Source organism: Telmatherina bonti (genome assembly GCF_933228915.1).
Source record: "Telmatherina bonti genome assembly, chromosome: 22".
NCBI classification, from domain to species: Eukaryota; Metazoa; Chordata; class Actinopteri; order Atheriniformes; family Telmatherinidae; genus Telmatherina; species Telmatherina bonti.
The window spans coordinates 6,832,163-6,855,920 of record NC_136631.1 but is presented as its reverse complement, the minus strand read 5'-3'; the positions used below and the strand labels follow the sequence as shown (position 1 = coordinate 6,855,920).

The 23,758-nt window shown below is 39.5% G+C and overlaps 2 protein-coding genes across 3 annotated transcripts; one reads left to right on the top strand and one right to left on the bottom strand.

Moving 5' to 3' along the window:
- Positions 1–310: 310 nt before the first annotated feature.
- Positions 311–10,787, top strand: mocs1 (molybdenum cofactor synthesis 1). 2 transcript variants are annotated; one of them, XM_079262555.1, is made up of 11 exons: positions 311–581; positions 1,288–1,399; positions 1,482–1,649; positions 3,247–3,411; positions 5,410–5,471; positions 6,270–6,381; positions 6,534–6,646; positions 8,218–8,328; positions 8,557–8,677; positions 8,764–8,811; positions 8,905–10,787. In XM_079262555.1, exons 1-11 carry the CDS (start codon positions 381–383, stop codon positions 9,930–9,932), a joined length of 2,241 nt encoding a protein of 746 aa, XP_079118681.1. In that variant the 5' UTR covers positions 311–380; the 3' UTR covers positions 9,933–10,787. The 2 variants fall into 2 exon arrangements, with proteins under 2 accessions (XP_079118681.1, XP_079118682.1); XM_079262556.1 differs by having other exon boundaries at positions 8,764–8,826; positions 8,905–9,031.
- A 10,141-nt stretch (positions 10,788–20,928) lies between these two features.
- Positions 20,929–23,046, bottom strand: LOC306772735 (interferon-inducible GTPase 5-like; the record flags this gene model as incomplete). The annotated part of the gene is made up of 2 exons (XM_079262337.1): positions 20,929–21,551; positions 22,488–23,046. The coding sequence occupies 2 exons, from the start codon at positions 23,044–23,046 to the stop codon at positions 20,929–20,931; spliced, it is 1,182 nt and encodes a 393-aa protein (XP_079118463.1).
- Between the last annotated feature and the right edge of the window lie 712 nt (positions 23,047–23,758).

Here is a 23,758-nt window from a genome sequence, read left to right as displayed (position 1 = left end):
AATCATCCTTTAAATAAAACACATACTTTTCTTTTTAATTTTATAGCTATTATAAGCGTAATCTGCTTATATTATTTTATAATTTAGCAGATAATGCTGAAATACACTTTCATTTATTTTCCTCATTTAAAAAAAATTAAGGAAATGAAGTTAATAAATAAATAAAACCATTTTAAAACAGCGAAATGAAATTAAAATGCATCAGGAAAATGATTTGTCATTTAAACTACATTACCCAGCATGCAGCAGGGGTCTCATCCGGCGATGTGATTGGCTGTTTTAGCCCCGCCCCTGATACGCTCCCCGGGGTTCTGGCGAACTGACATGTTTTGCTGCAGAGCAGCTCGGACTAACAGGACTACGAAGCTGTCATAAAATATATGATGGCTTCTCATACGAGCACGTGCTGCCGCTTATTTATCAGACACAACAGTTTAAGAGATTTTAGAAAAGTCTTTGGTCAGTGTTCCTACGGAAGCCGCTTGTATTCCAGTGCTACGCACAAGGAAAATGAACTTGAACTCCGAGACTCCACTTTCACTGCTCCCAACTTCTTATCTCTGAAGACCAGACCAAGACAGGTGAGGCTGACTTTTTAAAAGCTGTCTGGAGGTCCAACCTGGGCCTGAGGTTGTTTTTATTTCAGCTGCTAACAGCTGTAGCCATCAGCTAACAGATCTAAATGATCATTTTCTACATGAAAAGTTGAGACAGTTTGTCCAGATTCAGGCCTGATGGAGGCTAAAGTAACAAACCATGTGAAGGAATGATGATTAACCAGTTATACAATATCATGACGATGCTGCTGTCAGGACAGTACAGGACTGTGTTCTGTTTACTGTCTCATGATGTTATGTCGTTACAAAAAGTCCATTCAAGGTACTGGCATAGCAGAGCCATGATACCATCTCTAGTTAGGACTGGGGAGCTCATATTAATTTAGGATAATGAGAGTAACATGAACATAACAGTGTAGCAACTAATTACATTCCATTTTGCCTTCCAGGAACTTCTGTAATCACTCGTAATGACGGCGATCACAAAATATTTTATGCCATCATTTTATTTGTAGAAAAAAAAAAAAAACATATTTTCAAATTAAGATTTGCAAAAGTTGCCTGAGATTAATCAGACACATAGAGTTGAATAAAGTTTAGCTGTGCTGCTGTATCTGTGAATCACACGCTGGTCGTTGTGCCAGCGGTGACAAAGTTCAGGATCTGTTTACAAAGCCTCACGCTTGAGTTAGAAACGATGAAGTTCACTAACAGCTTTCTTTGTCTCCAGGAGCGGCTGAGAGAGGAAAACATCCTGCCTTTTTCTGCGTTTCTGACTGACAGCTTCGGCCGGAGGCACAGCTACCTGCGCGTCTCCCTGACGGAAAAATGCAACCTCCGATGTGAGCGGAAACTCGAGCATCATCTTCACTTTCAACCTGTGAAATCTTTCTAATGTTTCTGTTTATGTCTCCCTTCTTTCAGGCCAGTACTGCATGCCAGAGGAGGGGTTGAAGCTCACGCCGCGGGGACAGCTGCTGTCCACCTCGGAGGTGCTGACCCTGGCTCGACTCTTTGTCCGAGAGGGAGTGGACAAAATCCGCCTGACTGGAGGGGAGCCCCTCATCAGACCTGATGTGCTGGATATAATCAGTACGGAAACATTAGAAAAAGCCATTTCTGCTGTTGTGTCTGCTTCATAATTTGTTTTATGCAAACGGTTAAATAGCTGCAGTGGCGGTCTCCTCAGAGAATCATGTGCAGAACCTGCTGACTGGGCCGGATCTAATGGGAAGGGTGGAGAACGGATTCTCCCTGCATTCTTTCTCTTCGTTACACCACATTTCTTTGCTTTGTGTAATTACAGATGATTTTAGCATCATGATCTGATCTCAGAACAAGCAACACGACACATAACATGCATGAACAACACAACGTGGTGTGACCAGAGGGCTCTGTCTTCATTAACAGACAGTATTAGCATGAAGATGAGGAAATACTGCGTCATGTGACAGAAAGCATCTGCGATGTCACATGACTTACATTAAAAGGTTACACTTCTATTCAGTTGGATCATTTTAGGGATGAGAAATGACCCATGACTCTCAATCTACCTCTTTTCTAGCAGATCTGTAGCTCTCAGTGGTCTGCAGAGCTTATTGTTGTGGTATAAGACCACACTAAAAACTGTCAAAACAACTCAAACTGGCTGATTTCCTCTGAATTATTCACACTTTAACTAATGTAACTTTATTGTTATAGCATACAAGGTGAACTACATCTTTATCAGCATCTTTGTTGGCGTTTTGCGTAAATAATTTACAGATTCCACTTCTCTGGTCATGAACAGTTCAGAGGCTCCTGATCAATATGTTTTTAGCCACTATGTTATTGCAGGTCATGTGTGATGTCTTAATGAGATTTAACGTCTATAGCAAACCGTTTAAGGATGAATAAAAGAGTTTTAACGTCATACTTTTAAGGAACGTGAAATGCAGAACAATATAAAGTTGGAATTAGATGGAAGTATGGATGAAGGAGTCTGGATGGCTTTGTAAAGAGATGTAACTTTACTCTGCAGCTGTAGATCAGCTCCGCCTGGAGCTCATGTGTTTTGATCCAAGCGGTCTAAAACAGTGCGCCAGGGTTGTGTTTTGTCTAGATTAATGACACTCCCACATACACGCTCTCATGAACAGAAATGGGGATTTTTCCATGATCCATCCCTCGCAGCTGGAAAATGTTGCAGCCTTGCAACCTGATCCATGATTTGTGTTTCAACGTATAAAAACAGAGTTTATTAAAGGAGCAGTGACTTAAATAACAAACTGCACACTGATTGTTTTTTATTATTATTATTATTATCGAGGACCATCATTCAAAGAAACAAACCGCATTTAAACAAGATAATAACCTGTAAATTCTAACATTAAAAACCTGTAATTGTAAGAAAAGCATGACAGTCTTGTGGTTTTAGGTGATAAATCTGTATGAGAAGAAAAGCCTCTGAACACTGATAGTGTCAGTCGCTCTCAGGTTTAGTTTTCACAAAGTCTGAAGGATGTTTGTTAGATTTTTACCTTTAACTGGTAACTAAATGAAAGCCATCTCTGGGGTGTTTGGATTATAAGTGGATATGATGGATTCTAGTGGATATGATGGATGTAGTGACGTCTATTGAGGCAGTTTGGCACCAGCTGAGCCCCTCCTCGTCATCACGCCCTTTCCTCGCTGGTTGTTCTCTCTGCAGGTGAACTGAGGAAGCTGGAGGGCCTGAAGACGATTGCTGTAACAACCAACGGCATGAACCTGGCCAAGCTTCTGCCGAAGCTGAAAGAAGCTGGTCTGGACCTGATTAACATCAGCCTGGACTCGCTGGTTCCAACTAAGTTTGAGTTTATCGTCAGGCGGAAAGGTAAACAATGTTTGCTGCAAGACTAACGTGACGGTTAAAAGGATTCTGGTGGAAAAAACAAACGGCTGCTTTGTGTCTGTGGGCCGTTCGCACCAGGCTAGAGAGGGAGGCTGCGAGTGCCGAGCACACGTTGGCTGGAGGTGACAGCAGGGCAGAGCTCTGGGTGGTTGGCTTGTAGACGACAAGCACAGATGGACTGACTGGGATTAGGAAATGAAGGAAAGGGAGGAAAAACCGGCACATGGAGGCCGAAACAATCCTGTTTTTTAAGACAATAGATCGTAAATTTGTAGCTTGATAGAAATCTGAGCCTTTGACTTACTCGCTGTAGATTTAATTGCCATCAGATGAGATTTAAGATGAACTAACCCCCTGCAGAGCAGATAACCTGCATTTTTTTAGAGAAAATGAGGTTGATCTTGAGTCTTTGACTTTAAACTGAGCCTATTTGATTTTTTTACCAAAGATTTTGCAGCTGTAAATTAATGTTTGCTCAAAAAAAAATCTCCCTTAAAGTTTGTGAATGTGCAGAAAAGGGTTTGCAAAAAGATTTGTGGAAGAAAATCCAGTTTTTTTTTTGGCAAACATATCTACAGATGCAAAGCACAAAACTGCAAGACGTCTGTCTGATTGGACAGTGACCCATCAAACTGTCCAATCAGAGAGCAGATTCCTTCTAGTCCTTCTGCACCGCTGCAGGTTTTTAAAGAACATGTTGCAGTTTAGACTACCCCCCTCCTTACATCAATATGTAGAAAAATATTGTAGGAACCAATGCTGAAGAAAAGCAGGATCAGGGAGATGCTGTTGTGCTGAACAAAGCCCTCCTGCCATGAAAAGCACCCAATCAGTAACAGCATCTCACCTGTGGCGTGTATTCATTATTACTCCTAAAAGTAATAAACACGCCATCTACAGGCGGGATGCTGTTACTGCACTTCTTGCTTTTTTTTCAGCACACCACCGTCTCCCTGGTTCTACGTCACTCCCTGTCTTACAGTTTAAGATGCAGTAGTAAAAATCTAACAGAAACTACTCTAAAATACAAAATAGTGCCTTTATAAGTGTCTTTTTATCCAGCTGTGGATCCTACAATATTTTTCTATTGGGATGTGAAACCAACAACAATTCACGATTCTATTTGATTCCGATTTTTGGGATGACGATTAAATTCATAATCGATTCTCGATTCAAACTGACTTTTGATTCGTAATCATTACACTTAAGTAATAAAAGGTGCTAATTTCCCAAGTAACTTCATTCTTCTATAAGATAGAAAGAACTGAAATTATTCGGGCAGTTTTGATTTAAATTGCGACATTTAAAAACTTTTTCTGCTCGTTATTTTTCTTAATTTCAAGCAGGAAAAAAACAACAACACAGTAGACAGACCATCATTCTGCTGCCATAATGCCCAAGAGGAAAAGTAAAAAGCTCAATAATAACAGTAGAAATGACCACATTTTTAAAAAATATTATATATATATATATATATATATATATATATATATATATATATATATATATATATTTTTTTTTTTTTTTTTTTTTTAAATCAGTTTTAAAATTGTCTTGCAAAAAATCTAGATTTTCCATTTTTTCGATTAGATTCCCACCCTTGTTTTTGTAAGTATTGATTTACAGGGGGTTCTAACCTGCAACATGCTGTTTAAAGGGGAGTCGATTGATTTTAAAGACAAAGTGGTGCAACTGCAAATTCATTGCAAACATTTACAGGTGCAAAACCTTTATGACTTTATGAGCCTGTAAAACTCGGGCTGCTGCTGAGCGTAGATAGAAATGTTTACGGTGGACAGAAAGCAGCTCGTTGTGGGAACGATTGTAAATATCTGATCTATGATCAGTTTTAAAAATCATGCGTCATAAATCTCAGCTCAAACTTTGCTGGATTAACGGTGCAGAATTTAGAGACATATTTTCGGAAATGATGTCTGATTTAATCGGTTTAAATTTTAATCATCTTTGTTTTTCTTCCAGGATTTCATAAAGTAATGGAAGGCATTGAAAAGGCGGTGGAGCTCGGCTACAGTCCTGTCAAGGTCTGTTCATCTTTTACACAGAAGTTCTCCAGTAATATTATTTTATTCTTAAACATATTTGCAATCTCTTGCAATCCACTTTTTAAACATTGCTTTTAATATTTATTAACCCTTTTCAGTTTACTTATGACTAATCTTGATCTAATCCTGCATTTACTGGTACAGAAAAACTTGTACTAATGATTTTCTAATGATTAATTAGATCATTTTCCATTATTATTGTTTATATGGCAGATTAAGGTTTCATTTAGATTAATATGACCTGAAAGGACAAGAAACTTCCAGTATAATGCAGGATTTGCATTCTCATTTGTTTTCTTTTAACTTTTTAGAGCTTCTGCAGTTTTTTTTTCTGCAGTTCTCCCTGCTGATGTATGACAGAAGTTCTGATTACAAACAGAAACGACCAGTTTTAAGTCTGGGGAAAAAAGGAAAAAAATAAAATAAAATCAGGTTTGACTGATTAGTTTGACGTCGGTAGCAGATGGTTGCTGCTTCTTCTGGAGTCCAGGAAGCTTCAGGACTGTCTGAAAAGGACGACTGCGCGTCCGTCTTTCTGATGAAACCGTCCGGTGCATTTACAACAGAAAAACTCCTGACAGCTGTTATCACTGTCATGACGTTAACCACCTTCCCGTCCCTCTCCAGTAGATCACTTTATTTATGCAGATTCCTGCAGGTTGCTGAAACCTCCTCCCCCCTTTGTGTTTGACATGTCAGCCACACATCAGCCTGCTGAGGAAGATGACGGTGCAGCGCTGTAATCAGCAGCCTTTTGTCGTTTGCTCCGTTTTACAGATTAACTGTGTCGTCATGCGAGGCCTCAACGAGGACGAGCTGTTAGATTTTGTGGCGCTGACGGAGAAGAAGCCTCTGGAAGTTCGTTTCATTGAATACATGCCCTTCGATGGTGAGTTTTACTGCGTCTACCACATGTTTTGCAGTAAAACTGGATTATATTTACTTTTGCTTGTAGGAGTGATGCTGATTGAGCACAGAAACAGAAGTCTGTTTGTCCAGCAGCTCTAATGCATCAGTCATTATGTTTTCTCTCCTCTGCAGGCAACAAGTGGAACTTTAAGAAGATGGTGAGCTACCAGGAGATGCTGGACCGGATCAGACAGCAGTGGCCCGGCTTGGAAATGCTCCAGACTGGACACACGGATACCGCCAAGGTCAGCGCTCCGACTATCAGGAATTTATTCTCCTGTAAAAATGAATCTGGACAGGCTTCAGTGGTATTTAGTGAGAAGGTCTACTAATGATGCCGACGGCTCTGTGATGGACTGGTGACTGGTTCAGGGGGTACCTCCCACCCAATGACTGCTGGGATACGCTCCAGCTTCTTCGCAACCCTTGATCGGAACAAGCGGTTAGGAAAATGGTTGTATGGATGGATGGAGCTGATTGCAGCATAGTTTGTGCTTCCACATCTTTCCCCCCTAAAACTGGGGTAAACATGTAGACGTGGACATATGTGACATGTTCCAAACATCCTCCTATTCTATTCTACAGTCATTTAGCAGACACTTTTATCCAAAGCGACTTACATATGAGTGAGAACACCACAAGCATGAAACCAGTCAGTAGAGGACGTCGTAGGAAGGTGCTGGTGGACTGTCCAGTTGGACACAGGTCCTTCTATGAAGTGCTACAGGCTTTTTTTTGGTTTTTTTTTTTTGGTTTTCACCCTTCCCACCCCATAACATCACCTTTGTTATAATACAAAGAATTAATACCATAATGTTTGTAGCAAAGAACTGGGCTAAGTTCTCCAACTTTCCAACAAATACAGCTATACTAAATGTTGAAGTTCTCCTTGAAGAGCTGAGTCTTCAGCTTGCTCTGAGAAGTAGACAGGGACTCTGCAGAGCGGACAGAGTTTGGGAGATCATTCCACCATCGTGGCACAACAGAGGAAAAGAGTCTGGCTGGTGATTTAGTCCCACGTTGTGGTGGTAACACGAGGCGTCTTCCACTGGTGGAACGTAGCTGTGGAGAGGGAGTGTAGGTCTGGATTAGGGAGTGAAGGTAGACAGGAGCCGTTTGAGTTATTGTTTTGTAAGCCAGAAGCAAAGCTTTAAACCTGATGCATGCGTACAACCGAGAGCCAGTGAAGAGCAATTAGCAGTGGAGTGACATAAGCTTGTTTGGTTGGTTGAAAACCAGAAGCGCTGCGGCGTTCTGGATCATCTGCAGAGGTTTAACCAGCATGCAGGCAGACCTGCCAGTAGGGAATTGCAGTAATCGATGCGTGAGATGACCAGAGCCTGAGTCATGTGTTCTGTCAGGTACGTCTGATTCTCTTGATGTTGTAGAGAGCATATCGACAGGTACGGGCAACCGAGGCAACATGGACCTTAAAGGTCAACTTCTAACGTCCATCAACATCTCCTTCGTCCTGCTTCCATCCAGAAGAGGCTCCAGTCCAGCTCACTGTACTGGAGCAGCAGTAAGCTGGACTGGAGAGCAGGACTCCTGTCCATGTCTGACACATCCAAGTCTTATTCAAGATAAAATGATTTGTGTAAACAGTTCATCAGCTTGTTTATCTTAGTTTCACCAGTTTCCAGAGCTCAGTGTGACCGATCAGATTATTTAACATCCAAACAGGCTTAGAGACGTCCACATGTGACCACAGCACAGGGTCAGAACCAGTCTGAGCAGCTCCAGAGTGTCGTATAGGAACCAAATGAAGCTCTTTGCTGCTGAGTCAGTTTTAACGGAAAACTTTGTTTTCTAACAGATGTTTAAGGTGCCGGGGTTCAAAGGTCAGGTGGGCTTCATCACCTCCATGTCGGATCATTTCTGCGGCTCCTGCAATCGTTTACGCATCACAGCAGATGGAAACCTCAAGGTAGAGTCTCAGTGTTCAGAAATCAGACTTCATTCTGCTGCCTGACATCAGGAAGCAGATCTAAATACTGATCTGTGAAGGCAGCTCGAACCAGAAGTTTGGAGGCAGAAACGAGGACTTTTATTTAAAAAAGAAACAACTTGCATCACGTTGTTGGATGTTGGAAGCTTTGAAAGACTTGCAGCCATCCGTCGTTCTGTCTTCAACCTTTGCTTTCCGTCTTCTCAGGTGTGTTTGTTCGGGAACTCTGAAGTCTCCCTCAGAGACGTTTTGCGGTCTGGAGCGTCCGATGAAGAGCTGCTGGAAATCATCGGAGCTGCCGTTGGCAGGAAGAAGAAGCAACATGCAGGTGATGATGAGGATGGTGGAATTTAGGCTAACAGACTGCTGTAAAAGTGGAGCTTCACCTGGATGTGACGCGTTTTCTCTGTTCAGGCATGTTCAGCATCTCCCAGATGAAGAACAGACCGATGATCCTCATTGGTGGGTGACTCGGCTGTACGTACAAACCGCCCTCGCTTTGTCATTTATGTAAAAATGTCTCTTGTTCTGCTTTAACTTTTGTTCCTCCAACAGGCACATCCCAGGAGTTTTTGCCAAAGCAGCGAAGCAGCCAGAAGGCTTCGTCCTCCGTTGTTCTCCAGCTTGAAACCGACCCGTTCCTCTCTACACCTGCAGCTCTTCATGTGTGCCCCCCAGGCAGCAGGAGAGTCCCGAGCAGAGATAGCTTTCTGTGCCTTCCACACTGCACTGCTCCCACACCGGCAGCTCTCAGCTGCTCCTCTAAAACCTCGAGGAATGGAGGCTTTCATGTCAACATGCATATCAGCTTCCACAGCTCCCCTCCCTCCTCAGAGGTCGGTCTGAGTTTATCCAGCCGTCACACTAAGACTGCACGTTTCCAGACATGGACACGTGATACGAGCTACACTAATGAAGAATGTCTCAGGTACGCACACGCCGGGGCTCCTAAAGGTCTGATCCGCCTGCCGATGACCTCAGGAAGTCCTTTTTGCACACAACCAACCAATCAGACGCCCTGCTCCGCTCGACTGCTGCACAGTCGAAGCTCCGACAAACAGACTCTGTTGGTCTCCGACGCTCACGCCGACTCCGAAGCCCAGCTGACGCACACTGACGCCCTGGGCCGAGCCACCATGGTGGACGTTGGGGGGAAAGTCCCCACAAGTCGAGCAGCCACAGCCAGCGCCACCGTCGTCCTGGGCCCCGCCGCCTTCCGCCTTCTCCGGGACAACCAGCTGGCTAAAGGCGACGCTCTGGCTGTGGCGCAGCTGGCCGGCATCATGGCTTCAAAGCAGACGTCGGCGCTCATCCCGCTCTGCCACCCGCTGCCTTTAGACCACGCCTCCATCACCTTTCACCTGGACGAGCAGCACAACGCCGCCGTCGTTACGGCAACCTGCCGCACTACAGGCAGGACGGGGGTGGAGATGGAGGCTTTGACCGCCGTTTCCGTGGCGGCGCTCACCGTCTATGACATGTGCAAGGCTGTGAGCCATGACATCATCATCACGGATGTAAAACTGACCAGCAAGACGGGCGGGAAGAAGGACTTCCATCGTCATCCAAAGCAGGAAAACTGACAGCGAATGAAATATGAGCAACATGATGAATTTATTCTTTTATTAAAACTCAACTTTCGTCATAAAAAGTTCTCATCATATCAGCTTCTGTCAAACTAAACTATCAGATTAATTTTAGATTATTCAAGTTATTTATAACCCCTCCTATAATTCAGCTCCTGTTAAAAGAAAAGCTGCCTGATGACGTTTGGCCTCTAGAGGGCGCACAAGTGTTACTCATGTTCTTAATAAAGCGCAAACTGATGCTGTTTACATGTTAAATGTCTCATTTTAATTTACTTTTAGTATGAAAAGAATATCCAGATGCTTCCATCATCATATACATTATTTTATCTGCTTTATTTGGACAAACATACGTAATTTTACTCTTCACTTCCATCAGGTGAAGCTTCTCAGATCATCTTTATGTGTTGGTGATTTAGTTTCTGTATTTTTCCCTTTATCTCTGCAGTCTACCATGTATTTATCATCACGCCACTTTATGTTAGACAATGGTTTTGTAGCACAAATATTCTGTTAAACTGCTTCAGTTTTACTTCCTTGTGTGATTGTTCTGCACCGCCGAGCAGCTGCTCTCACTTCGGTTTACGTTGTTTTAACTTCATAGTGAAAAGTTTGTAGTTTTCCTGAACATTCAGATTGCATCATAACACTGCTCATGTTTTAAACAGGAGTAAATATAAACTGTGAATGACTGGAGATTTGTTTATTATTTGTTTTCTTCTGCAGAAAATACCAGATCCTCTAGCAAGATTTTTATTTTGTCTTCTGCACCAGAAATTTGACTAATAAGTGATTCCACAGCAACCTGCAGCTTGTTTCTGCGTTTTATTTTGCAAGTGATTAAACAATAAACTGGACATTCTCATTAAATATTCATATGTATGTAAATATGTATCACTATCGGATCACTTGGACTGTTATTGCAATAAAAAATAAAATATTTAAATTAAAAATACTTTAATCCCTGAGGAAAATGTTCATCCTAATGATCTGGGAATTAAGATTATATTCTAATATTTTAAAAGAATGTTAAGCTGGGAGGCAGGTCTGGCGCTGCAGGATTTGAGGCCCTGGTGACGTAGTGTGTTACTGACGTTGACTTTTGTTACTTTGGTTCAGGCTTTCTGCAGGTCAGAAAGCTGCAGAAAGCTTTCTGGCCTGCAGACCCCCCCCACATGTGGTTCTGGGACTTTAGCTCATCATTCTCGTGATCATTTTGACCCCACAGGGTGAGATTTTGCGTGTGGCCCAAGATAGAGGGAGATTATCAGCACACTTGTATGTTTCCTATTTTACAAAATTTGCTCCCAAAATAATTGCTGCAACAGGTAATTATTGATTACCTATCACAGATTCCGTCTTCCCAGTCTGGTGCAGGTCTATCTGGTGTTCTCTGACAGCTCTTTGGTCCTGTCCACAGTGGAGTTTGGAGTCTGCGGTTCGAGGTTGTGGACAGGTGTCTTTCATACTGATGAGTTCAAACAGGTGCCATTACTACAGGTAACGAGTGGAGGACAGAGGAGCTCATGAAGAAGAAGTTACTGGTATGTTGTTTGTTGGTGAAATAATACCAATTAGTCCATTAAAAATCCTACAATGGAATTTCCTGCATTCTTTCCACACATTTTGTCTCTCATAGTTGAAGTGTTGCTGAGATGAAAATAACAGACATCGGCCCTTTGTGTTTAGTTTGATGCCAACAAAGGTCTGATCCTGAATAGTAACAAAGGATGATGTTTATTCTGTTCAGAGGAATCCGAGTGATCTGAGGTTGGGACGTCTAAAGGTCAGAGGTTACAAGATCAACATTTTGTTTCTGCCTCCTCAAAGACTGAAGCTTTACGTAATAAAAGAAGATAAAAAAAATATTTGACAGCTTAAATAAATCTTGTCATTATTGACAATTTGCTACCCATTGCGTGCCTCTGACATGCTGGTTTGCTGTCAGTCTTTAATTACACATCAATTGGATCTAGCTTTTATTTGGTTTTAGGGGAATGTGAAAGTCCACGTGTACAAGTAAGCAAATACCTCAAACTGCTCATCAGCCTTCAGAACAAAACATCAAACAGAAATGCTAAGAAACAGAACAAGGAAATGAGATCAGTGAACCAGAAAGGCTGATGTTAAAATGCATCACCTGATAATGAGACAAAAACCACAGAGAATTAGCATCCTTTAAGTGGTGGAAACTTTTATTTTTGAAAATTTCACCACATTTATCATTAGCAAATATAATTCATTTATTTGATTTGACGTTATTCAACAATATGACTAAAAATCAGAACAACCCTTCCTTCAGGATCATACTGCCTGATGTGCAAAACTAAAGAGCAGGATGGTTTTTCATTGCAATTGTAAACCATACAAAAGAAAGTAAGGGGTAAAGTGGGCATAAACCATTAATAAGTTTACATACTAAATGAAAGTTTTTATCACAAATTAAATTAAAACTTTTTGCACAATCCTATTATGGCTGCTTAGGCCTCCTGTTTACCAGTTCAGTCACTCCGGGTCAATATAAGAGTACAGATATCACCTCATCTCACCTATTAGCTAAATCTTCATTAATATTTCACAGCTGCCTCAGAAAAAATCATGTTAAGTCTGATCAGCAAGCACAATGATGATTGTGATCCTTAGAGGTTTGGTGGTATCAGATGGAAGAAAAAAAGCAGTAGAACCCAGGACTGTGTTCAATAGTAAAAGTAGGAACATTTCAACATGAACAATGTGAAGGAATTTAAGGAACTAGCTCTAGGTTCAGCGACATTATGTGTCCAGAGAATGAGGTCAGGTGATACCTGAATATACTGAACACTTCGGTTTTTCTATCTTCCACGATGGCACGGAGATATTCAAGGATTCATGGGGATCAGGAATGTGTTTAAGGATAATACAGCACAATGAATGAGTTTATGACTTTCAGATATTCTCTCTCTCACTCAAAAACAAACACACAAACACACACACACACACAGAGCAGATAATGAGAAGTGACAACCAATGAAAGTGTATGAGTCAAAAACCAGCCTGTCTATGTAACCCCCACTGATACAACCATTAGATCATGTTGACAACATTCATGCCAGGCTCCTCCTCCCTCTCTTTTCCTGGTAGAGTCCCCTCCCACAGGTTTTACTGTAAACTTTATTTTCCATCACAGCTCGACAGATTCTTCTTTTGGGTTCCACTTAGCAAGAGTCAGGACAAAGCTTTCTGCTGCTGTGACACGTTTCTAGAAGAAATACATGCAAGTAGCTTCTTTAATCACAGTTATTTTTGTTCAGTTTATTTTACTTGTCTTGTCATTTTCTGTGTAAAATAACATTAAACTGGGTAAAAACATTTCAAAAAGTAGATTTTAAGATTTTCTACAACTCCTTCATTGTATATTCTGTGGTTAGGTGTAATTTTAGTTACTGTGGTCTGAGATAAAAAGGCCTCAATTAAAAACCAGTTTGTCATCTTCTCTTCAAGGCTCAACATGGATGATACAACTGATGCTTTCCCAGAACTAATTGAAGACTTAAAAGCAGGTCTGATGAACAATGACTCAGTCATAGTTGCACAGATTATTGAAGACTTAAAGAAGCTAAATACTCCACTAAATGTTGGGATCGTTGGAAAATCTGGTTCTGGCAAATCCAGCTTTGTAAATGCCTTTAGAGGGATAGATCACAGACATGAGGAAGCTGCTCCAACTGGCTGTGCAGAATCCACCTCAGACATAAAACCGTACCGTCATCCAGACTATCCCAATGTCACACTATGGGACCTTCCTGGCATCGGAACCACCAGCTTTCCAGCTGATAAGTACCTGGAGCTTGTTGGATTTAACAAGTTTGACTTCTACATCATCATCTCAGCCGCTCGCTTCTGGGAAAATGACGTAAAACTTGCCCGGGAGATTAGGAAGAAGGGGAAGAAGTTCTACTTTGTTCGCACAAACATCGACAACGATATGCGAGCTGCACAAAGAAGTCAGAAGAGTTTCAGTGAAGAGAAGTCTCTGGAAACAATCAGACAAAACTGCATTGAAGGTGTGTTTTCTTTGACTTCAGTAACAGTTCAGTTTTTTAAAGGATCTCTCAACAACCTTTGACTTTAAATATGGGTCATATGCTTCCTATTTGTCAGTTTGTTTGAATTAATGGGATATAATTCCAGTCTGAATAAAATTTGTGTTCTGTTTGCAACACAGGTCTTCAGAATGAAGTATTTGAGTCTCCTAAAGTCTTCCTGGTGTCCAACTCTGACGTTCGCCTGTATGATTTCCCTTTCATGTGTGAGACCTTTAAGAAAGATCTTCCTGGACTGAGAAGACATGCTCTGCTTCAGACTGTTGCTGAAATCAACCAGGAGGCTGTCAACAAGAAAAAAGATGCTTTTCAGATGTATATAAAGTATCTTGCTGTTCTGTCTGCAGGTGGACCAGCTGTTCCAGTTCCAGGTCTCTACGCTGGTTTTTATATAGGTATGATTGTGAAAGTTGTCATGAGCTACACAGCTGGGTTTGGTCTCAATATACCATCATTGCAACGATTTTCAGCCAACATGAGGGTCCCTTTTCACAATGCAAAGGCTGTCATCAGGTCACCACTCAGTTTTCCACAAATCATCAAAACTGTCTGTTTTAAGGTGCTGGGTCCTCTTGCAGTCATCACAGCATTAACAAGAGCAAAGAAAATGTCCAGTTTCATTCCAGTATCTGGAACAATGGTAGCAATGTGCTACTCTTCTTTCAGAACTCACAGAGTTCTGAATTATTTCCTGGAAATGTCTGCTGATGATGCACAGAAAGTGTCTGAGACAGCTCTGGGTTTATAAACCTCCCAAAGATGGAGATATTTACTGAAAACTGCACTGATTAGCCAAGGCTCATACTTTCTAACTGCAAGGCCACCATGCAAACCACTAGTCCACTGTGCAGCCATAAATATAAATCATCAATACTATAATAGATCAGTGATATTTGTTTGCTGCAGAACAATAAAATCATTAGCTGAAGATATTGATTTTGCATTGATCTATTAATAGAAATATGTAGCATATTGCAAGTAACTGATGACTTAAAAGTAATCTTTGCACCACAGCAAGTCAGAACAATGTCATCACTTTGTAATCCTTTTGCTGTGAAAGTTTCCTTCACCACCATCAATGAAAACCTGGTTTCAGGACATTTTGCATCTCTGAGAAGTGCAGCATATGAAATTTACACTTAGAGGTTTATCTATCTGACATGTTTTAAGCACTGGAAACCTGTGCTTACCTTGACAAACTGCCAGCGGTAGAAATCTCTTCATAAGGACCCACCTATGAGTATGTTTGATCTTTCCTCCGTGCATCTTCCTGACACCACATGATCACCACTCAGCTGCACATCAAGAGCTGTTTGCCTTAAAACAATCTATGAAATAATATGCCAGGATGTGTGTGAAGGAAGCAGCGAGTATGATAACCTTAGCTGATGAAAGTGTAACACTCTCTGATTTAACTTAGTTACACGGAATTTTTCCAGTCCAGAGAGGAGTGGGGGTGTTCATGCGTGTGTGGGGGGTGCTCTTGTGACGGGGTCAAAAGCTTGGGTTTTAAATTGAAATAGTTGTACTGCATGTGTTTTTAACTGTTGTTGTTTGGTTACTAACCCCCTTGGAGGCCTATCGACCTCGCCCTTAATTGTTAAGTGGGAACACCTGTGAGTGGCTGGGCAGACTCTTTAGAGGAGCAACAGGTTTGGCAGAGGAGAGAAACAGAAGCAGAAGAGCGCAGGACAAGGAAGGGGACAGAGCTCCTGAAAATGGACGACGACGAGGAGGTGGGACGACTGGTCCCACCACGGCTTGGCGGTGGCCAGGTGGAGCCTGAAGTGCAGCAGCCGGTCTGGACCCTAAGGCGCAGCTACTCAGTCCTGGGCCTACGGATACTCCTGGTCCAGGACCAAGCGTGAGGAAAATGACTGAGTTTAGGGTCCAGAGGAAGAGGCTGGCTGCAGGGCCAGGCAGGAGGGTTCCCCTCCTAAGCGTGTAGACTGCCGCGTATGCTCCTCTCTGCAGGTCCTGGACGTGACGTTGCCGAAGGAAGGCTGAGAAGATGGGATCTGTCGCTGCAGAGAGGAGGGCCACCCCAAGCCGCACAGTGGCCATTTTAAAGGACGTTTTTACAGGACATTTTAGGGACATTTTAGAGAACTGGGGTTTTATTATTTTAACTTTTTAATTATTTTATCTCATTTTTATTAAACTGTTTTTTATTGAGAAAAGAAACAGGGTGGCCGGGAGGACCCTCTTTTATCTGTTTTTATTTTCTTTATTTATTTTGTTTTAACATGCCCCAGCCACCCGTGTTACACTCTCTTAAAAAAATATTGTACCTGCTGTTTAACAATGGCTTTATGACACTAAATTAAATAAAACTAACAAACAAAATCACAGAATTTTTCCTGTATTTCTTTCTTTCTTTTTTAATATGTGTTTTCATCTTGTAAGCAGCCGTAATAAGAGCTGGTGTTGATCTTCAGTCATCCACATCATGGTGATGCCACACGCTTGCATAGAAGACAACTAGACTTGTTTTATTCAGTGTTAAAGGTAGAGTATGTAAGATTTTCAGTAATTTTCAAAATAAATTAACTAAAAAATAACTACAATCATAATTAGTTTTTTAAACATGTAGGTTCCAGTCTGTCCATATTTGATGCGTTATTGAATTACAAGTTTAATTAATGACAAAGATCCTTCATGAATGTTTTCTGACCAGTAAAAAAAAAAAAGGTACTTTTTTCCACCAGTAGGGGGAGTATAAGCCCATTTATTGAAGAGCGGCTCTGAGCTACAGTTCACAAGCGATTCCTGCCCTCAAGGAGGAGGGGTGAGGGGTGAGTTTAGCTCATTACTGCCAACCTGTGGTCGTTTGTGGAGGTAGCAGTTTTGTGGTTTTGCTCACGACCTGGTGTTTGCCACCTGGTGGTGGAAAGAATCGCCTTGAAATCTTACATACTCTGCCTTTAATGTTGTGTTATTGCTCATACATTTTTACTGACCAAATGACACCGGGGACACATCTGAAATTAGTATTTATATTTCTTTACGCAATCAGGGGAACTTCTATGATGAACTGAGAAGTTCATCATAGAAGGGTTGGAACCAAGTACAATACAAATCGGTAACACTTTACAATACGGGTCACAAAATTTGCTTCGTTACTCAGGAACTACTGAGGAACGAATAAGGGACGAATAGGGGACTAATGATTCAATAATGATTAACGAAGTTTTGTATTCCCGTCACATTGAATTGATTAGCTATTGATTAGTGGATGATTACATAATGATCAGTTAATCATAAAAAGAGACAAAAACCCGATCAGGGACTAATTATTCATTAATGATTACCTAAGCTTTGTATTCCCGTCACATCTGATTGAGTAGATATTACTGATAATATTAGTTAGTCATGACTATTTTTTCTTTAGCTTTAAAAGTACTATAAAACATAATCAGAGACAACTGATTCATTTGTTTGGGCTTATGCTTCTACTCATTTTGAGCTCTTATTTACTTCAGGGGCCACAAAAGGCTTAGGTACTGATTAGTTAATGGTAAAGTAATGATTAACTACTCATTATAAATCCTCTTTCTACTTGAGTGTTTGCTGATCAGGAGAAAAAAAATATTTTAAAATGAACTGGTACAGATTTTGGTTCTGTTATTCACTTGGTACATCTGAACCTGGGACCAGAAAAAAGGTAAGGTACTCATCAAATATGAACACATTGGAGAATTGGATGATTATCTTTGGTTTAGAAATTTTTTTGAACATAATTCAATCTAAAAACAAGAAAAAAAAACAAATGAAAGATGATAAAAATGTTCAAAAGGAGTGGGCAGAAGCATAAGCCCACCCCAATGAATCAGTTGTGTCTGATTATATTTTATAGTACTTTTAAAGCTAAAGAAAAAATAGTCACGGCTAACTAATATCATTATCAGTAATACTCAATAAGATGTGACGGGAATACAAAGCTTAGGTAATCATTAATGAATCATTCGTCCCTTATTTGTTCCTAAGTAGTTCCTGAGTAACGAAGCAAATTTTGTGGCCCGTATTGTAAAGTGTTACCTACAAATCTTTAAGACAGCTTCCTAGTATTGATAACCTGCATGACCTATTGAATAACTAGGGTCATAACTCCTTACTTAACTCCAGATAAAGGATATCTTTCTCTCAGGGAGTGTTATTATGAACATTAGTTTGTTATGTACACTTACTGTGTCAAACTAAATCCAGGAATTGTTTTTTTTTTTCCTTTTGTTTAAAATAGTATTTTAGAATACATTTATTTACTTATACAGCTGTTAACACCAAAGCTGACAGCCATTTGCTTTGTTTATTAGCATATCAAAACTAGTTGAATTAGCAGCAGAATTAGAACTATATGTACCAAAATATGTTGTGCTTTAAAAGCATATGACAGAAGAGTTTTTTCTGGATGAAAAAGATTATGTACGTGTCAATATTAAGATTTCCTTTTTCGCTAACTACTTCATTCCGTCTTGGTTATGTGCAGCCAGTGAGGTATGTTTGCTTGTCTTTAATTGTGTACATTTATAGAGCAATTGATATGCTAAGTGATGTTTATATATATCTGTATGTTGACAGTTCGACAGTGGATTTGTTTATACCTGTTAAGGTGTACCAAAATAAAGCCATCAGTGGATAAAGAACTGTGGCGTGGTGTTTGTCCCGGGGGGATGACTATATACACATATGTATATAAAAATAAATATATATATATATATATACATATATATATATATATATATATATATATATGTATATATATATATACACATATATATATATATATATATATATATATATATATATATATATATATATATATATATATATATATATATATATATGTATATATATATACACATATATATATATATATATATATATATATATATATATATATATATATATATATATATATATATATATATATATATATATATATATATATATATGTATATGTGTGTGTGTGTGTGTGTGTGTGGGTGTGTGAGGGCAGCATGAGCTGCCACACAGTAAAGGTCTGGTAACTTTCTTTTTTTTTTCCTCCATTATGTAAACACTTTAAAGATACTTTATCATTTTTCATATTTTTATTAGCTGGGTTGACAGGGGGTTAACCAACTGGGTGCACACACTTAGTTAACTCATTGTCACCTTGTTAATTTGGTTTATTTTGTCACCTTATCAATTTGCTTTGCTTTCAGTTAATATACTTTCCTTTTGAGTAGCCAGTTCCTTGGAGTTCCCAAGCCTGCCAAAGAAGAGTCCTGGCTGCACTGGCGCTCCTTAAATCAGACTGAGGCCTAATTGGGCAGAACCATCTTTTTTTATAGGAGGGAAGTGTAGGAGAGGTTTAGGTTTTTCTATTGATTGTTTGTCAGTTGTTTTGCATTATTTAGGAATTTCAGATTGTTTAGTTTATTGTCTTAACTGATTACATGTTAAGTTTATGTTACAGTTGGTATCGAGTATTGTATTTGTCTCCCCCCTCGTGTATCAAAATGGCCTGATCAGCCAGTATATATGTGTCCCTTGTGTGTCAGTTAGGTAGGTCAATTAGTGTTAGAGTCCTTTATGTTAATGCCTAGGTTGACGTTTGTTTTCTTTGACCTCTTTTATGGGCCCAAAGTTATTGCACTAAAAGATTTATTTTGTTATTTTTGTTAAATAAATGTAGACATATTTTTCTAAAAAAAATCCTTGTGCTTCTCTGGTTTTTTGGCTCGGTCCCTCACTGTATGTATGTATGTATATATATATATATATATATATATATATATATATATATATAAATATATATATATATATATATATATATATATATATATATATATATATATGTATATATAGAGAGAGAGAGAGAGAGAGAGAGAGAATTACACACACATATATATATATATATATAGATATATATATATATATATCTATATATATATATATATATATATAAATAAAATAGTTTTGCTGGAAAAATGCTTTCAGCACTGATCAGTATCAGTAACTAGCTACCAGTAACTTTATTAACTTGATTTCTATGTTCATGTTTGAATTGTCAGTAATTTCAGAGATTAAAAAACACAATACACAATGTCTGACAAAGTATTTTTAAACTATTTATGAAGTCAACCAAATAAAATAAAGTTCATTATAGCCGATAATTACTCACGAAACATCTTGAAATGTACCACAAAAACAATTCACCACCATTTACACATAAATGCATAAAATTATGAGGTTATATTTTATCCAGTATGGAATTTGTCATGAGGCAACTTACATTAAGAGAGATTACAATAATGAATTTTAGACTGATTAAGAAACACAACTAAAAACAGTAATAAAAAAGGGAAAATTAAAAAAAAAAAGATTAAACTACATGCAAAAAAACCCCCAAAAACCTAAAATCCAGTTCAGTTTAAAAATGACAATCACCAGGCAGGCATCAGTCTCACTGCAGCAGGAGAGCGCTAAAAAAATAAAAAAATAAAGTAAAAAAACAGTTAAAATATAAAAGTACTGATGAAACAAGGTATAAAACAAAACACATTCAGTGAAAGAATATGTAAAGAAGGGAAACTTTCCAGGAGAAACCAGGGTGAGTGACTGGACTTCTACAGTCTTGACGATCCAATATATCTCTATTACATTAACAATCTATCATTTAAACTGCTTCATACGTTACCAGTCCTCGTTGCCACTTCCACCCTGCTTGCTCTTAGATCAGCTCTCGCTGCAGTATAGCAGTCTTTTATAACGCCACCGATTACCAATTGGCAACAGGTCCTCAGCAGCAGGTCCAGGTAGAATTGCTGAGAAAAAGAGAGGTTAGCCCAGGTGCTTACACAACTTTCTTAGTTTTAACATTCCTTTGTTTTTATTGTGCCAAAGCATTTTATTTACACTGATGGGTTTCAATTCAGTGCTCTTTTGAACACCCTCTGAGCATCTTCAGCAAGCATATTAATTATAAATATCAGAAGCTTGTAGGTTGTGACAGCAGAGAGACTCATTGATGCTGGGATTCCAATTATTGGAATGTATTTACTGACTTCCTCTGTTGCCACTAACACAACGCTGCCTGCTAACTGACCCGCTACCTTCAGGATGAGGTCTTTGGTTACTTCTGTTGCAGCCAGTGGTGACATGATTACAGCAAGCAGATCATTAAATGGTACACCTGTGCTCATAGAAAGTCTCTCCAGTGAGGGCAGATCAAGACCAAACCCAAGCACAAACTGCATAACAGCACAAACTAGTATGGACAGATCAACAGCTACAGAAAAACCTGGAAGTGGTACAGCTGCTCCAGCTGCAGACAGAACAGTGTATTCCCATATTCTCCCCTTGAAATATTTTTTGTTGTTGTTGATGATCTCCAGATTGATGTTTGGCATGGACACCAACAGGGCATGCCTCTTCTGCTCTGGGAGCTCTCTCTCTAAGGTCTCATGTAAGAGAGAAAAATCATGGAGGCGGAGATCAGTGTTAGTAATCAGGAAGACCTGAGGAGACTCGATTCCCTGTGTCTGAAGACCTGTTTTGGAAACAGAAAATTACATCAGTTAGGATTTATTCTCAAATAACTAATCAAATTGATTTACAAAAACAAAATTTATTCATTTGGTTATTCAAACTCACATTAACAAAGACTCAGATCTAAATTACCAACTGTTTGCTACTTGAGTATGTAAAACATTTCCTATATATGGTCTTTTTTTCCCCATCCTCTTTGTGGTACAGAAAACAACCCTATATATGCTACACCATGCATGCCTCTTCCTAAAAAGACCCTTGTTCACATGTCAAATATAACATACAATATCAAGTTGTAAAAGATGCTGCTTTTAGTATTCTGGGAAACTTTAATCCCTGTTACCTTCAGCATATCAAGACCAAAATCCAACTTGGGCATGTCTGACCACTTGGAAATAAGGCTTAAGCCCACTTATATCAGGAGCCTGAAGGCACAGCCAGCTGCAGTTAAAACTGGTAACATCTGGATTAGAAGTTTAGCCTGCAGCGCTGCTTAGAGGCTACAGACTGGAACAACTTCAAAGTGGCCACAAATAACACCCATCCATCCCCAGAGGTGGTGCGTGTTTATATTAGCTGGTGGTGCAAGCAGCGATCGACTATAAGAATAATTTGAAGTGAACGCAGCCCGTGCTCCACAGAAACTGCTAGAGGGAGACTGGGTGGGTTAGCAACAGGATGAGCTATTGTAATTGGCTGAGGCAAGGCAAGTTTATTTATTAAGCAACAAGGTGACTCGAAGTACTTTACATAGAAAATAAAACATTAGAAAATAAGAAAGCAAGGGAAAGGAAAAAACAATAAATAATAATGATTAACATCATGATACATTTATTCATCAGGGCAAAGTGATGTTACATGGTAGCTAACCGATCCCTCCTTCCCCCTTTAAATCTCCAAATCCTCCCTTGTGTCCCCCCCACCCCAAGATACTCACCTTGAATACATTTCTCCCTGACTTTTGCCAGCGTCGTCTGTTCATTAAATTCATCCTTCAGCTTTCTTTGTTCGGACTCTAAATTATTGTCAATCTTTGAGCGAACAAAGTAGAACTTCTTCCCCATCCTCTGAATCTCCCTGGCAAGTTTTACATCATTTTCTCTGAATCGAGTGTCTGAGATGATGATGAAGAAGTCAAACTTCTGAAATCCAACAAGCTCCATGTACTTGTCAGATGGATAATTTCTGGTTCCAATTCCAGGAAGATCCCATAAGAGGACATTTGGATAGGCTGGATGTGGATATGATTTGACCTCCATGGTGGTCTCTACACAATCAGTAGGGGCAGCTGCTTCATCACAATCACTAATCCCTCTAAAGGCATTAACAAAGCTGGATTTTCCAGAACCAGTCTCTCCCGTGATTCCAATATTCAGTGGAAAGTTGTTTTCATGTTCCAAATGTTCTTTAATTATTGCAGCTGCTGAGGCTTGGTCATTGTTGCGCAGTGCTTGTTTTATTATATTAAGAGTTTTTGGCAGTGGTATATCATCCATGTTGACCTGTAACCCAGAAACACTCAATGTTACATAAATACAATACTTCATAGAGTTTGAAACCCTCACATGAGATATGGGTATTTTACCAGGATTAAATGCATAAAACTGCAAACAGTTTCATGACTAAGACTGTATAAAAAGAAGAAATTGTCTATGCATTGTTTTACAAGATTTGTAAAGCTGAGTGTGTTAGGGTTGTCTTGAACAAAAACTCAGTTCTAAAAAAATGTACACAAAAACCAGATTTTCAATCCTATTTTGTGGTCATGACCCTCCGCCCCAACATACATACACACACACACACACATACACACACACACTTTGTCATTTTTATATAAAATTATATATTTGCACAACAGCTTTGTCACTTACAATGAATAAGGGACATCTTATTTCATATGCACAGTTTTGCAGTCACTAAAATTAATAAATTACTAAAATTTCTTAGCATTTTAAAGAAGCCAAAAGCAGACGTCCTCCACTGTTATTTAATGACTGTTGTCTCGAAATAACCAATTGCTTTCTTGTTTTCTTAAAACAACGAGAGCAATTTTCTCATGATAATGGAATGAATTGTCTTGTTATCTTGGGATATTGAAGTCTGTTTCCTCAAGATAAGATGAAAAAAGTGGAATTTTGAGTTAGTGGTTTCTGTGTTACACCTGATTTTATTGATCAAAATAGACCAGGTGACATACTGAAGGGGCTA